Genomic DNA, 15,859 nt, shown 5'->3' on the forward strand with positions numbered 1-15,859 from the left:
TGTGTGGTTACTATACTGCTGAACTGAGCTGAATTTCTGTTTTTGTGCGTATGATAATCACACCAAGGACATTCTCAGAACCCCGTTTCTTCTTCCACACCACGAATACCTACTCACCATTATGCCAGAAGTCCTGTAGTTGTAAACAGTTCCCTTCAATTGGATCTGCTCCCCTCGCACAACAGAATACGGGATGTTCATTTCCAGGAAGATGCCTTTGAACACGGTAGCCTTGTGGGTATCAGCAACACATATACCTTCAGCACAAAGGAAAAGCAGAGCAGGGGCACATCAGGGAACTCCCATCCTGCTTGTTAGTACTGAAATGTCTCATGTTGGCTCTACTTCAAAGTAAAAAGACTATTACATCGTGTTTTTTTCGGTTTTATGATCCATGTTCTTAAATTTTCTGCTCATTGATCTTTATTCTTTTTTGGCGGGGGGCATACCAGAGATTGAATCCAGGGGCACTTAACCACTGAACCACATCCCCAGCCTTTTTATTTTTACTTTTGAGACAGGATCTTCTGAGTTGCTTAGGGCCTCCCTAAATTATTGAGGCTGACTTTGAACTAGCTATCCTCCTGCCTCAGCCTCCCCAGTGACTGAGATTTCAGGCATGTGCCATCAGGCCCAGCTGATCTTTATTGTAACAGTTATTAACAGAAAACTTTATTTGTTCAACAAATATTTAATTCTATTTAAGACATGAAAGGTCTTATTAACTAATAAGCATTCATGACTGGCTTTTAGATATTTATGATTGGCTCCAATAATTGGCATAAAATTTTGATTGTGGGAAAATAAGACTTTGTGAAAAGAAAAACAGTAAATAAAGAAATGAAGCCAGTGCTGAAGTTATTCATAAAAAAAGTAAGTAGTCCCCACAAAGGGACATTGGGCCAAGAGGGAAGTCATGTATTTATTCCTAACTCAAGCTCCCAGTTACTGAGAAAAGTGAAAGAAAACAGGGATGTGACACCCGCATGTATAAAATGACAGCTAATGGAAGAACAAAAGGAGAGATCAATCAGCTCAAAGATGGGGTATATCTAAGTCTCCTGATAATACAGGAAGATTATGATTTTTTAATGACACTACCTAAGTCCTGGGTACACTGAATACACAGTAACAAGGATACATCTTGCTAATAGAACCACTCCTTCAATGAGCACTCGACTTCAGCTTTCTTACCACTATTTGAAATGCCAACACCTTGAATTTCCCAGGTAGTTAGAGAATCAGGGAGCACAAACTTCAGCTGTTTCCTGGAAGGTAAATGGTTGATGTTCAAATGCAGTCGAACATTAATTAACCCAACTCAACGGCATTTTTGCTTTTTATTACTTTAGAAGAAAGAAAAAAAATATCATAAGACAAAAATCAAATCAACTATTAGGGAAAAACTCATCAACAAAAATACATTCAGCAGCTCTCCATTCTACTCCATGTTTTTAGACATTATAAAGTGAGCATTCGAGGATGCATTTCAAAGCATATAAAGCAAAGAAAAACTATGTTTATTGTATATTCTAAAATAGGGAAGCAAAGTAATGCAACTGAACACTGCTCACCACCAATTTACAAAACCAAAACTTTCTGATTAAGCATGGATATTTATTTCCAGGTCCTATGCACCAGCTTTGAGTCAGGCATAGTGTCAAGTACAAGTCAAGCATACAACACTTGTCCCTCTTAGTTCTGTTGTCTAGTGGAAGAAATTGTTAAGGAAATAAATTGTATTTCACTGTGATATCTGTACTGAGGGATACTGAGAGTTCAGAGGCAGCATGTATTTATTTATATATTTATTATACCTTTATTTTCTTTATTTAATTTGTTCATGTGATGCTGAGGATCGAACCCAGTGCCTCAAGCATGCTAGGCAAGCGCTCTACCACTGAGCCACAACCCCAGCCCCGGCAGCATGTATTTATTTAGCACATTTATTTTTATACCTCTACAAGTAGGATCTTAGTCCAGGATATAAAAAATAATCTGAATTCAGTTTTTGGCCCTTAAGGTATTCAAATTTTAATGAGAAAGACAGGAAGTAAACAGACCATTATATACTTCGATTCAGGCAACAGATTTAATTGCAAAAGGTAATTAATGCAATCACTGGTCGGGTGGGGAGCAGTATTGGAAGTGTGAGCTTGAGCAATGTCAGCTGAAATGTCCAAGAGTGTGGAGGAAGACCACAGGGGACAAGGGTGAGGACAAGGAGACCCATGAGGAAACTACTGCTAGCTCTGGATATAGGCCTTTGACTTCTCATGGGAAAGCCAGAGGTTTGAGCCCACCTGGAATATTGAGGCCTGGAGACTGAGTATTGTGTATCACTGTTTTCAGTGCCTGATACAGTGCAGGCATACATCCCATTAAGCTGTGTCAAGTAAGTCAGGTATGGTGGTGCACACCTGTAATCCCAGTGTTTCGGAAGGCTGAGGCAGGAGGATTGAGAGTTCAAAACCCAGCCTCAGCAATGGCGAGGTGCTAAGTGACTCAGTGAGACCCTGTCTCTAAATAAAATACAAAATAGGGCTCAGGATGTGGCTCAGTGGTTGAGTGTCCTTGAGTTCAATCCCATACCCCCCAAAAAGGATGTATCAAATAAGACTTTTTTTTTGTTGGGGGGGGACTGGGAATTGAACCCAGGGGTACTTAACCACTGAGCCATATCCCTAGCCGTTTTTTTTTTTTTTTTTTTGTATCTTATTTAGAGACAGGATCTCACTGAGTGGCTTAGGGCCTCGCCAAATTGCTGAGGCTGGCTTTGAATTCACAATCCTCCTGCTTCAGCCACCCAAACCACTGGGATTAAAGGCATGTGCCACCATGCCCGGTTCAAATAAGACTTTAACAAGACAATAATTAATCTTTTTGTTTATTAATGCTTATTTTATTGTACAGCTATTATTAAGATAAAAATAGCTGCTTAGGTGTAGAGCACACAACTGCATGTATTAAATGGATCCTAAAGTGAAATGAAATAGAATGGAAGAGTACTCTTCTTTACCAATAATTAATGCTGCCCTGGAAGGAATTATCACAGCAAAGTACACTACAAAAACCAAACCAAACCAAAACAAAACAAAAAATCAGGAAGCGAAACAGAACAAAACTGGACCAGATGGTGGGATCATCTTAACTCTAAAGCAAACTATGGGGAATGAGTAGCATCCAGATTTTTGGCCATAATATTTTCATTTTCCACACTTTTTTTTTTCCAGAGAAACATGAAAGAAGTAGAATACCTTTTGGGAACAAAATGAACTTCCCATAACCAGCTTTCTGGGAAGTAGCTCCGAATTTCTGGCTTGCTTACTGGTAACAGGGTCTTTATATCTGGGGAGTAGGGAAAAGCATATTCAGTTATGGAAAAACAATATAAATTCTCTTTGAAGATGAATTTTAAAATATGGCTGTTAATCTATTACTTAGGTGTTTTCCAAAAGGCCAATAAAACATTTTGCTTAGTGATTTCAAAACAGAACTGTAAAGGCCTAGGATTTCTCCACTAACAGCACTGATAAGACAAAGTAGAAAAACATCTTTATGATTTTTTTCCCTTAGAGTGTTAAATGTTTAGTTTGACCGAGGTTATGCAAGATACTGGTTAGTCTATAAAATTACATTCACTTCTACAATTTTAATAATTGTGTCTATATTAGAAAATAGGCAAATTTTATGTGATTCCTTGCCTTAACTCAATGTTTTATTTATATTTACTTTAATAAAAATAGTCAGAACTTCTGCTTCTATCCAAGGTGTACTGGATTTACCCCTCACTTAAAAATCTAGAAAATGCTACACAATATATAAAGCAACAGTTTTCAGTCCTTAGGACATAACAGCACAGGACCACGAGCCCTGAGGGGAGAGAGTCCTAACATGGCCCCAGCTTACTGCTTGGAGGCAGCAGAGGAGGCCACGCGGAGCCTAGTGGTCTTGAAGACTCGAGGCTCCACAGCTGTCTAGAAGGACAGGTAGAGCCTCCAGAGAGGAAGGGGCCGTAGAGAGGGAATTCTAGGTAGCTGAGGCCAACCAGATTATTTTAACTGAAAAACTAGGCAGCAAAAAAAAAAAAAAAAAAAAAAGAGTACTAGACTGTTTATCAAGATGCTGCTCGTAATAAACCCAAAATTGAAAACAACCCCAATATATCTAATGACATGGTTTTCATAAATAGCCATAACATTTATTTGTGTAGAAATGCACCCATTTCTGGGAAGGGCAATGTTTAAAATACATAGGTAAGCAAAAGTCAGGGTAAAAGAAAGATCTGTCACTTGCTTTCCTTTGTTTTCTTAAAGGCTATGTGCTTTTGTTCATTTTCTTTTTTAATTTCCCCCACTCTTTTTTAAATGTTTATTTTTTAGTTTAGGTGGGCACAACATCTTCACTTTATTATTATTCTATTTTTATGTGGTGCTGAGGATTGAACCCAGTGCATCACGCATGCTAGGCAAGCACCCTACCACTGAGCAATAGCCCCTTTTGTTCATTTTCTTTAAGATGATATATAAATCAAAGTCCTAAAAGTTTAAAAACATTAAAAAGAGTTTTATAAATCCTGAAAACATTATGGCCGAAGCTAAAATGAGATTTCAACTTTTATAAGTACAATTAACCTTAAGCTAGAATTAAAACACTCTTGCTATATATTTGGTCAGTGTAGCTATAAACAATTTTTAATGGTTGTAATACCACAGCACTACAGAATGATAGAACTCAAAGGCATATTGGAGCTATCCATTCCAAGTGTCTTGCTTGGAGGATAGATAGTCATTAATATTTACAAACTGAGGATTTATCTCACAGAGAATAAATAGTCATTAATATTTACAAACTGAGTTGGTAAACCTTTAGGTTTTCACTGGGTGTTGGTTCTCAACTAGTGTGCTCTGCTCTATACTATATCTCTTCAATTTCCCCAAAATGACAGCATATTTTTTTTTGGGGGCCTTTACAAGTTGTTTCTATTTTCAACTACAGCATAAAAACTGCTTTTCTTAGCAGCATAAAATTACACACAATTCTCCACATTGCGCAGAAATCGGATAGAAAATGTCATACTCACTTAGCCTTCCCAACTGGATATTTTTATGAGGATCTGCATCTCGATACTGTTTTGCGATGATACAACATTCATTGAAAGCTCTGATACAGAATGGGCCTACAGTAATCCGTGCAACCCGCTGCTCGCAGGTTTCATCATCATTACGACGGGCTCCATCATAGCAACACTTCTTTGGCACGGGATGTTTGTATTTATCAGCTAAAAGAATAATAATACAAATGCCTTTGACCAGACTGAATCCTAGCATCTCTCATTTGATTTCTACTACCAAATGCCCCCTTACCCACAATAGCCATACCTAGTTGCCTGTCCTAGGAATTAGGCTAGAAGAGGGAGATGGTGACCCCACCAGGTGGTCCATCTCAATTCACACTAAATGGCTGAAGGGCTTTCTGCAACTAAGCTAAGTACTAACTTTTGAAAATGGCACTTGGGGTTCAGCATACTTTGAGTATAATAAGCTAAGTGTCCAAGAAGGCCTTTAAATATTTGAAGATAGCTATCATTATTATACAGGAATTTCCTTATATAAGCTAAATATTCTACTTTTTGAAACATTTCTTATATGACATATCTGCAGACCTTCACCAGTGGCATCATCCTTCATTGTAAGGGCTCAGATTAATCAACCTCTCTCCTTTCATAACATTAGAACACAGAATGAAGGTTAGAATTACAGTAGCTCATATGCAAGTTACTATAAACATGATCACTAGCTGAACTCAGGCTCCGGACTCTCAGATTGATGTTCTTTGTACTATAAAATGATCAACTGTCATATAACAATTTAAATTAATTCCCATTAGAATTATTTTCCAAAGAATAATCCAAAATGCTTAGCTATTAGCTATATATTGAGAGGAAGGGGAAAGTAGTAGGAAGTGATATTGGCCAAATTATGTCGTTATTTTGTATGTATGTACAAATATGTGATAACAACAAATTCTATCATTATACAACTATAATGCACAATTGTACAACTATAATGCACAAATAAAAAATGTGGAAGGATAAAAAATAAATCTACATTGAGTCTTCGTGCCTCAGTTTCTTGGTCTGTGAAGTAAGAGGCTTGACCAGATAACTGGATAAGATTCAGCAAAGAAACAGATGTCTATGTATGCCCCAGAGTTAATCAAATCATGGATATTTTTCTGAATAAAATGGAAGAATATGATTTGTCAGTGAGGAAATATTTGTGACAAATCAAAGCTCATATTGTAGATTTTAGAGATAAAAGTAATAAAGACTTATTTTCATATTAGGGCTATGGCAAATGGACTACTGGATATATTTGGATTAATCTTTCTGAGTGAGGCAAGTTGGACATCCATATCTTTCTTTTTACCCATTCTATTTGAGTTAAGAGAAATTACATGATATTTCATTTTCTCCAGTTTTTGGATGATATGATCATGAACTTTCTACAATCACATGAAACTCTTAGAGTACCTTGTTCCTTTATTTTCTGTTGCAGATCTCTTCTTGGCCTGAGAATTTCTTTACAAGGTTTATCTGTGTAATTAAAAAATAAAAGAAAGAGGGAATAAAAGCTAAAAGAAATATTGCATGGGCCTAAGTACTTAAAACATTCACAACTCGTTCATTTAACAAATTGTGTTACTTCTTGCTTACTCTGGATTGGGCACTGTGCATTACACATCATAATGTGACTTATTTATCACAGTGGAGATCATGGCATGGTGTCATATAGTTTGTTTTATCTGAATTTGGTCTTGAATCTGAAAACTTATGGACTCACTGGTTATTGAGAACTACCTATGCATTTAGAGTGAGCAAATCCTAAATAAGATATTAGCCATCCTCATTCAAAAATACATTAAGAAGATGGTACATCATGATGCAGCTGGTTTCACTCTAGAGATCCAAGGTTGGTTCAGCACACACAAATCAATAAAAGTACTTCATAAATAGAATTCATAAATAGAATTAAGGACAAACATCATCTCAACAGGTACAGAAAAGCCATCTCAATAGATACAAAAAATCCAGAACCCAATCATGTTAAAAACAGTGAAGAAATTAGGAATAGAAGGAAGTTACTTCAACCATCATAAAGGCTATAAATGACAAAACCAAAGCCAACGTCATTCTCAAAAGGGAAAAACTGGAAAGTATTTCCTCTAAAATCAGGATCAAGACATTCCTATCAATCCTCTTCAACAACATACTTGAAACTGTAACCTGAGCAACCAGACAAGAGAGGGAAATGAGGGAGAGAAATAGAAAAAGAAGTTGAATTATTTGTTTGCAGATGATATGATTCTTTACCTAGAAGACCCAAAAAACTCCACCAGAAGACTTCTACAGCTGACAAATAAATTTAGCAAAGCAGGATACAAAATCAACATAAAAATGAATAGTTTTTCTATGCACTGATATTGAAACTGATGAAACAAAAATCAGGAAAACAATTTCATTCACAATAGCCTCAAAAAACAAAACAAAGGCCGAGGTTGTGGCTCAGAGGGAGAGTGCTTGCCTCACATGCATGAGGCACTGGGTTCGTTCCCTAGCACCACATTAAAAAAATAATAATAACTAGACAAAATAAAGGTATTGTGTCCATCTACAACTAAAAATATTAAAAACAAAATAAAATAAAACACCCCACCAAAAACAAAACACTGTGAATAAATCTAACCGAAAAATATCTATCATGAAATTATAGAACACTTAAGAAAGAAATTAAAGAAGACATCAGAGGATGGAAAAGTCACCCACGTTCTTGGACTAGCAGAATTAATATTGTCGAAATGGCCATACTACCCAAAGTGATCTCCAGCTTCAAGGTAAAGATTTTTCTTATTTGCTCTACAAGCTATGTTATTACAAATACAAACATAAATACCACAATTATCAAGTATAATTATGAACAATTTTAAAACCACAGTACAGTGATTAAGATGTGGTCGCTGCCCATGAAGAGCCCACATGGCTGTGAGTGAGACAGGACTATAACTGAGTGTGAGGATATGAATGACCCAGTGCTGTCATGTTATAAATAGACTGGTCCCTACAAGACCCTCCTATTAAAGCAGAAGGGAGTGATCAATTCTGTGTGGGGAAGAGGCCCCCCAGAAGAAAGGATTCTTCTACTTGCTTCTCCAGGCTAATAAAGGGGAAAGCAGTTCCCATGAGTAAAGGCCCAAAGGTATGAAGAACACAGCAGCAGATCAGAGCTACACCTGGTGCTGTGTAGACAGGCAGGAACAGCAGGACGAGAAATTGTTGGAAGATCCGGGAGAAGATCACAGAAGGTATTGAGTACTATGCTAAAGAACTTGTTCTTTATCTTGAAGGCCACTGAAACACCTTATACAGGGGAGTTATGTAGTCACAGCATTCTAAGATCATTGTGGAGAATATTCTGGAAGAGGGACAAAAAGGAGAGTTGGGAAGCAAATGATCAAAGTCAATCTCAGTGATAAACGCAGGCTTTACCATAGTCTTGGGAGTCCTCTGCATTCGCATTGGTGAGGAAGGTGAGTCCAGCCAGATGAAACACATCTGCATTGTCTCGGCCGCCACCGGCCCCACAGCCCAGGTCACTCTTCTCTAGAGCTTGGAACGCCTGTCCAGAAAGGCAAAAGGATGAGCTTCTTCAGGTGTGTGAAGAACTAAAGATACTGCGCATTGAGTGGTTAGCGCAATCTGTGAGGTGCACAGGGCACAGGTTTTTCCAAGGACCAGGACCAAATCTCCCATCTCTATTCCTTTAGTTTGTGATTTTATATTTATAAATATATACCTATTCAAAATTCATCCAAGACTGAAAATTCTTAGAAATTGACCCAGAGTGTTTTGTACATAAAATATATGTTGCAATAAATGTCCAAAACAAATGAATGAATAGGTGAAAGCACAAAGGGGTGAGTCATTAAACTAATTTTTAGGTGCTAAATAGAAAAAGAACATGCCCTCTTATGTTTCCAAGAGAAGGCTCTAGTGGAGAAGGACTGATCTGGGGGCTTATTTCAGTTTGAAATTTGACTTCAAATGTCCTCTCCACTGTGAATAGTTTTAACTTTGCAGTTTCTTAGTTTGTTCTTCCCTTGTTCAAGCAAACCCAAGCCAAGACAATAATAGCTGAGTGTAGTGGAAATAAACGGGAACTTAGGGAATTGAGTCATTGTCAAATTCTTCTGCGCCACAGATTTATTGAGTTACATAAACCAACCCCAAGATTTTGTGTCCGGGCTTCTCTTGTGCTGTTTCTGTCCCCACCACCACATGCTACCCTAAATCCTCCAGCTCTCTGAGTTGAGGGCGCTTTTGCCCCATAAATACAATTGCTACCATGATCGTGTGTTTTTAAAGTGCTTGGATCTGTATTTGGAAAGCAAAAAAGCACTGACTTGTGCTTAAATATTAGCTGACGGTGGTTGACCTTCCTAAGACCCACTGTGCTGAGGACCTTGTGGAGAAGCAGGCCGTGTTGCCCAAACTCTCCCCCAACCTGTCCTGGTGGCCACCCTGCTGAAGGCTGCACTGAGCCACACCTCCCACAGAGACCCCAGAACAGCACTACTTAACCCTTTCCATGGGCTTTCTGGCTCTTCCTTGGACTCCATACACAGCCCTGTCCACTGCTGTGACTGCCACCCACGACTCTTGCTCAGTTGCCAAGTTAAGAGACACGTCTTGGCCTGGAGAATATGTATCGGCATCTGGAGACAGACGAACCTAGAAGTTCATGTGAAAAAGAACATTTGTATGTGACAGAACTGTTCAGAGGCAGCCGCTTTGACAACTTCCATAAAAAAAAAATTAGTTGTGATACATAATTTGTGTCTCACCTGGAGCTGATTGTCACACTTCTCTTCAATATTTAACCAGACCGAGTCGGACACTAATTCTGCAGTCTGCTCTCCTGTGACGATGTAATAGACCAGAAGTCGAGCGGAAGGAACCATGTTCTGAGTCACTGGGATGTTTATACTTTGATAAGTTGAATCTAGAATCTTCTCTCTTGTGCCAAAGTGTACAATTTTGCCCCTGGATAAAATCTAAAAATAAACAGCAGTAATGAAAATAAGTATAAAAACAAAACCTGTGCATCAGGATGGAAATTGGAGGAAAAAAAATGTATGTATATTCCTACTATGCGCCAGGCACTTTGACCTTTATTTAGCTCCTTCAGTTCTTACAGTACAGCAGTGGGATAGGCATAGTACCCCCATTGGAGAATCTGAGGCTCAGAAACTAACAAAGTCAGACTGAAAAAAAAATAAAAAAATAAAAAGTCATACTGATTTTAATTGAAAATGACCTATCTAGAAATTAGAGAGCTAAAATTTGAACCCAAATCTGTTCGAATCACATACTGTCACTAAACCCTCTTTTGTTTCATTGATTTAAAAAAAAAAAAAGACAAGTAGGTGGAGGGCATCTTTTGGGGGGATTCAGGTTTTAAGCATGGATTTGATTCTAAATGGGAGGGTTAAGTTTTTTCTTAATCCCCTTAATTGACCAATAAAAAAAACATTTTAAAAAATTGTGTCTTTGGAGAAAAGGACTGCTTACATGGTTTTAGAATAGTAATCCATAAGCTGTTTCCCTGTTCTTCATCAGTCAATATTTTTGTATGGTCCTCATTTATTTTTCTATTTCTTCCTCAAAATTATTCAAAGAGCCTCACCACCTGCTTGACCTGGCCTGTGGAACGATTCCTTCTATGTCTTTGGTGACTGCAGGAAGCCCTTGACATTTTTTGCACATTCTTTCCTTGGCTTCACCAACAGGCCTGACTGCTCCATCTCCTGTCAAAGGTGGGTGTTACAATAGAGGTGTTGCTAATAGCAGGGTCAATAAGACACGACTCTTCAGAGCTGGATTTGGATTCCCCCCATTTTGTGCCAGTGAAATGCACATATTTGAACTAGGTGCAGGAGTATATTTTTTGGCTACGAAACAGCAAAGGTGATGTCATTGAATCAGGCTCTCTTTGCTGAGAAGAGTTATCAGATCAGGAAATAGAGGTCCTTGGTTCAAGTCAAATCTTTTTCAGCTGAGCTAAGAGACCATGGTAAGTCATATTACCTAATCATATCACCTCAACTTCCTCATCTGTGAAATGGTTATGAAAATCGTGCACTATGTGAAAAGGTTTTGAAAACTTAATATTCAAATTAGATGATGTGTGTGTGTGCAGTGCTGGGAATTGAATCCAGGGACTTGGGCGTGGTAGGCAAGTGGTCTACCCAGCTACATCTCTAGCCCGTAAGTGATGTTATCGAAAGTGCTTTGTATTTACAAATGTAAAGAACCATTCCAATGCTTCTCTAAACCTAAGATATTTTTCCAGGTGGGTGAATGAGATGTAAATCTATCATTATTATACTTACCAAGAAATTGTAGTGAGTTATTTTGTCAATATACGGACTTTTGGGAGTAACAATAATATTCAGATGTTCTCCTACTAGCAGAGGCTTATAGTTTCCAGTCCAATCAATATAAAGGTAACTTTGGCTGAGTGATGAGTATGTGATTGCTTGGTAATTTCTGCTGGCCTGATTTTCTTCTGGAAGATCTGGGTCATTAGTTTTGACCTGAAAAAGAAAATTTTTCAAAAAGACATTTGGATGGTGAGTCACGCTTTTATAAAACAACTTTCCAATTCTTTGCTTTTTAAATTTCTGAATTTCACAAGACAAAATACCAAAGGGAAGTGGGTTGGGAGGGGGAAGTTCCAGCACTCCAGTGTTTGTACAGCTGCAGTATCAAGTAACTTTGCAAAGACTATGGAAAATAATGATGGGATTGTGGGCCATGGTGGAAAAGTCTGGTGAAATGCAGAGAGAAAGATGCTCCAGGAACAAACACTGGCTCTCTTCCTGAAATACCACGTGAGCTTGACTACTCTTTTTGGGGATGGGAGGGCAGGGATTGAGGAAGGAGAGGGAAATTGCTGGGAGGTAGCATCAACTCAAGGGGGGGGGGGCAGAAGTTAGAAGTTAGTGTCATCACAGTGTCATCTATGATGACAGATACCATCTGTGGTATTGTGGCAGGAAAATCTGCCTTCAGACAGCAGAAAGATTACTAGCTTGTGATCTGGGGTCAGGTACACATCGGTTTGCATCCTGGTGCTGCCACTTATTAATTCTGGATAAGTTATTTGATCAAAACAGAGATCAAAACAGAGGTAAAAGTCTCCTTTCCTCTGACACAAAATGGCAAAGATGATATTTTCCAACTCTTACTGCTGACAAATGAATTTGTTCTTCAGAAATCTCTTAGCACAATGCCTAAGTATTCAGTAAGGGCTCAGTAGATGATAGTGAATCTGTGCATGCTGCAGTCATTGATCTGTGTGGTTAGTTATACCTGGGTTGAGACTGGGAACCTAAACATTATTTGCTGGGAGACAGGATGATTGAACCCTAAAGCAGAGTGGTTTGTGCATTAGAGAAAAGGGAAGCTTCCATATTTGACCCTTGTATGGCCCTGAAAGAATGGGTGTGTTGGGGGAGGGGATTCCTACCACTGATGCCCATTCCTATACCTATTCTGAAGTTTCTGGATTCTAATATACTTTTAAAAAATATTTATTTTTTAGTTGTAGTTGGACACAATACCTTTATTTACTTTATTTATTTTTATGTGGTGCTGAGGATTGAACTCAGGGCCTCACACGTGGTAGGCAAGTGCTGTACCACCAACCCACAACCCCAGCCCCTCTAATATACTTTTATTGGAAACAAAATATGGATTGATTGATCTTCCTCAAGGACCATTCAATGAAAAAGAAGAGTGTCTCTTGTCATTTGGTTTGTTTTCAGAATTGTAGAACTGTTCACTGGACTCATGTATGAAATCTGCCACATCTGTTCTCTACACTTGCCAAAACATACAGTCAAAAGTACACACTGTCCTAGAAAATATAGCCGGAGATTCAGCTCACATCAAACTCCAGTGTTGTCACTCCAGATGGGAGGTTAACCACAAACGAGGCTACTCCATCACTGAGACGTGTGATGCTCTTCTGTGGTTCCAAGTCGGCCATCTCTTGGTTTGCATCAATGGTTTGTGCATTCAGGGTTACAGGGACCCCGCCTACCAACTGGTCCAGAGAATCCTTAACCTGCACCTGTTTGTCAGAACAATTCCATCCACGTCAACAGCTCATCATGACCTTGAAAGCCCAACAAGTCTGGATCTTTTTCCTTCCTCTCTACAAATGCATAAATTCATTGTGGTTGTTAATTCAGTAAGATTGTGTTCTCGACATATAGAAATGTTAAATTCTATTTAGTTTAATCATCTTGAATGGATTCCTCCACATATCAACCTGACTCAGAACATAAATATCATTTCATTATGCCAACCAAGAAGATGTGGCAAGATCTATGTTCCACCTTCTGCATTTCTTTAATTATATTGGAACTGGATAATGGAGAAAATGAAGCAATGGCTTCTGGGAATGATTCTTTTGTGTATGAGATACAATAAATAACATTTTTTTTCTTAACCTCTATCTTGCACCAGCATGCATATATTATTTCCAAAAGGATATCTTTTGCTTTATGTTATTTTTTTTCTTTTTAAAATTTATTTCTTACATACATGACAATAGTGAGGTGCATTACATTCATAATTATCCATTCACAGCACAATTTTTGTAGCTCTGTGTATAAAGTATGTGCACACCAAATTATGCCATTATAATGAGCTCTCTTATTTTTTTTTGCATACAATTCTTATTACACCTTTATACCACCTTTATACCATTTATCATATCTCTGTTTGTATGTAAGGTATGTCGACACCAAATTCACATCTTCATACATGTATATTGTATAATGATGTTTTATGTTATTTTTATATGTGACATAAAATTTAATATTATATTTCAAATATTTTATTGTGTAATATATTACGTATCACTATGTATTATGTGATAATATATTATATATTGTATATGTATGTAAAAGAATATTATTAAAAGAAAAATGTTTTCAAAGAAAAAATTAAAATATCATGCTCTAGGCGTTCTAAATTAAAGATGGAATATATAACATTATTTTAAATAAAATACTGAATACAATAATAAATACAATAAACATGAAAAGGATGCTTTGACTCTATATTATTAGCATTTTAAAAAGAAACAATAGAAAAGGGAGCAAAAAGTGCAGAAGATAGAGACAGAAAGTCCAACTGGGAAGGACAGAGAGCAACATAGACAGAGGAGAGACCAAACAGGGTGTGCCCAGAGACAGCAGAGAGAGAAAGTGAGACCCACAGAAAGGCACTCAGACACAGCAGAAGCAAATGACCTACCTTGATAGAATATGGAATCCCAGGCTTCAAGAAAAGAGGAGTAGCAACCAAGTTCAGCTTGTAGGGAGAGAGAACATAGTTGACGCCAGGTACTTCTGCCTCTTCAGAAAATCCACCTAAGGAAATGGCAAGCATATTTGAAGTCTAATGATCTGCACGGGTCTCTATATCATCTCTAGGAGCCCACGGACTTACTCTTTCTCTCCCTGGCTCCCCGCACTCATTCATTCATTTTTTCCCCCACAATAAGTAGGACATGGATCTTGGTTCTGAGGGGCAGAGTGGAATTTAGACCTCAGGAGTTTCCAAACCCACACAGAAGGCTCCTATGTAGATGCCTTTGTGGAAACAGCTTTTGCAAAGGACTGAGGAGGAAGAAAGAAGGATGTTGCTTCTTAGCAGTGGCCCCAGTCTCAGCAAAACCTGTTCACCAAGTAAGGAGACAGCAAAAGACCAAGCCAGAGACTGAGCCTTACAGGTGTTCATAGTCAGATCACGGGTATGAGACAAAAAGAAGAATCAGAGAGCTCGATGTAGAGAGAACCTGAGGGACCACCAGCAAAATAGTGTCATTCTACAGCTAAAAGTTAAGGTAAACATTAAAATAACATATGAAACTCTAGTATCCTCAACCCTCCATTCCAATGCCGTATCCACGAGGCTCCCATATTTATCTTACACTGTAACAAACTGTAAAATCATTCTCAAAGACCAGTCTTCATTTTCCAGGCTTCTTGGTGAGCCCTCCCTGTGGAAGGAGCCCCGCTTTGCCCTATCTACCATCTCGGTCTCCAGACCCTTCTCCCTCAGGACTCGTCATCAGAACCCTGTTCTTGGTTGCTCTACACGTGTCCAGAAACTTGCCCTCTTCCTAAGGTCACTAGCATTGAATGCTTTGTGGAGAGCACATTTGGAATTGCTTCTTGTCAGGGGTCTTGGATTACTGTCTTCTACCTGATGTCGGTTTTTAATCCACTTGGTGTTGGCATTATACATCATTCACATTTATAAGCCTGTGTGTTTAGCCACACTTTGAATATTTCATAAATATTGAACAAATTGAATTTATTTAAGATAAACTGAGGAACAAAAAAGTAAGAAAGAAACATTGAAATAATGCTGAAAACAACAGCCAGGGCAAGGACTATAAAGTCACTGCGACTCTCCAACATCTGCTGAGTATCTGGCGTAGGTGAGGTGCTCATAACTGCATGATAACCTCATACCACAGAAGGACAAATTTATTTATTTTTATTTTTTTTCACATCTTCATACATGTATTTTGTATAATGATGAGAGTCTCTTTTCACCAGAGAAGGACAAATTTAAAAGGAGAGAAAAGGGTCTTAGAACATCTGGTCTTTCTATTTTTGTTTTTCTTTTTGGTACCTGGGATTGAACCCAGAGGTGCTTAAACCACAAACCACTGAACCACATTCCCAGCCCTTATTTATAATTTATTTAGGTAGG

The 15,859-nt window shown here is 38.2% G+C and overlaps 1 protein-coding gene and 1 long non-coding RNA gene across 2 annotated transcripts in view; one reads left to right on the top strand and one right to left on the bottom strand.

Annotated features, from left to right (window-relative positions):
- The window catches only part of LOC101959685 (complement C5), an 84,179-nt gene that overhangs the window by 46,448 nt on the left and 21,872 nt on the right, over positions 1-15,859 (bottom strand). Inside the window, exons 10-20 of the mRNA XM_005320908.4 lie at positions 14,390-14,505; positions 13,011-13,196; positions 11,452-11,655; positions 9,904-10,113; positions 9,641-9,790; positions 8,549-8,678; positions 6,536-6,598; positions 5,084-5,281; positions 3,258-3,348; positions 1,195-1,268; positions 118-257 (exon numbers count right to left, since the gene is read on the bottom strand). Of these exons, the coding sequence (XP_005320965.2) occupies positions 118-257; positions 1,195-1,268; positions 3,258-3,348; positions 5,084-5,281; positions 6,536-6,598; positions 8,549-8,678; positions 9,641-9,790; positions 9,904-10,113; positions 11,452-11,655; positions 13,011-13,196; positions 14,390-14,505 (1,562 nt within the window). The remainder of the gene's footprint in view (positions 1-117; positions 258-1,194; positions 1,269-3,257; positions 3,349-5,083; positions 5,282-6,535; positions 6,599-8,548; positions 8,679-9,640; positions 9,791-9,903; positions 10,114-11,451; positions 11,656-13,010; positions 13,197-14,389; positions 14,506-15,859) is intronic.
- LOC144377349 (uncharacterized) lies at positions 10,102-12,988 on the top strand. Its single transcript, XR_013438276.1, has 2 exons — positions 10,102-11,952; positions 12,889-12,988. It is a non-coding gene; the product is annotated as an uncharacterized LOC144377349 (long non-coding RNA).

Source organism: Ictidomys tridecemlineatus, chromosome 4 (genome assembly GCF_052094955.1).
Source record: "Ictidomys tridecemlineatus isolate mIctTri1 chromosome 4, mIctTri1.hap1, whole genome shotgun sequence".
NCBI classification, from domain to species: domain Eukaryota; kingdom Metazoa; phylum Chordata; class Mammalia; order Rodentia; family Sciuridae; genus Ictidomys; species Ictidomys tridecemlineatus.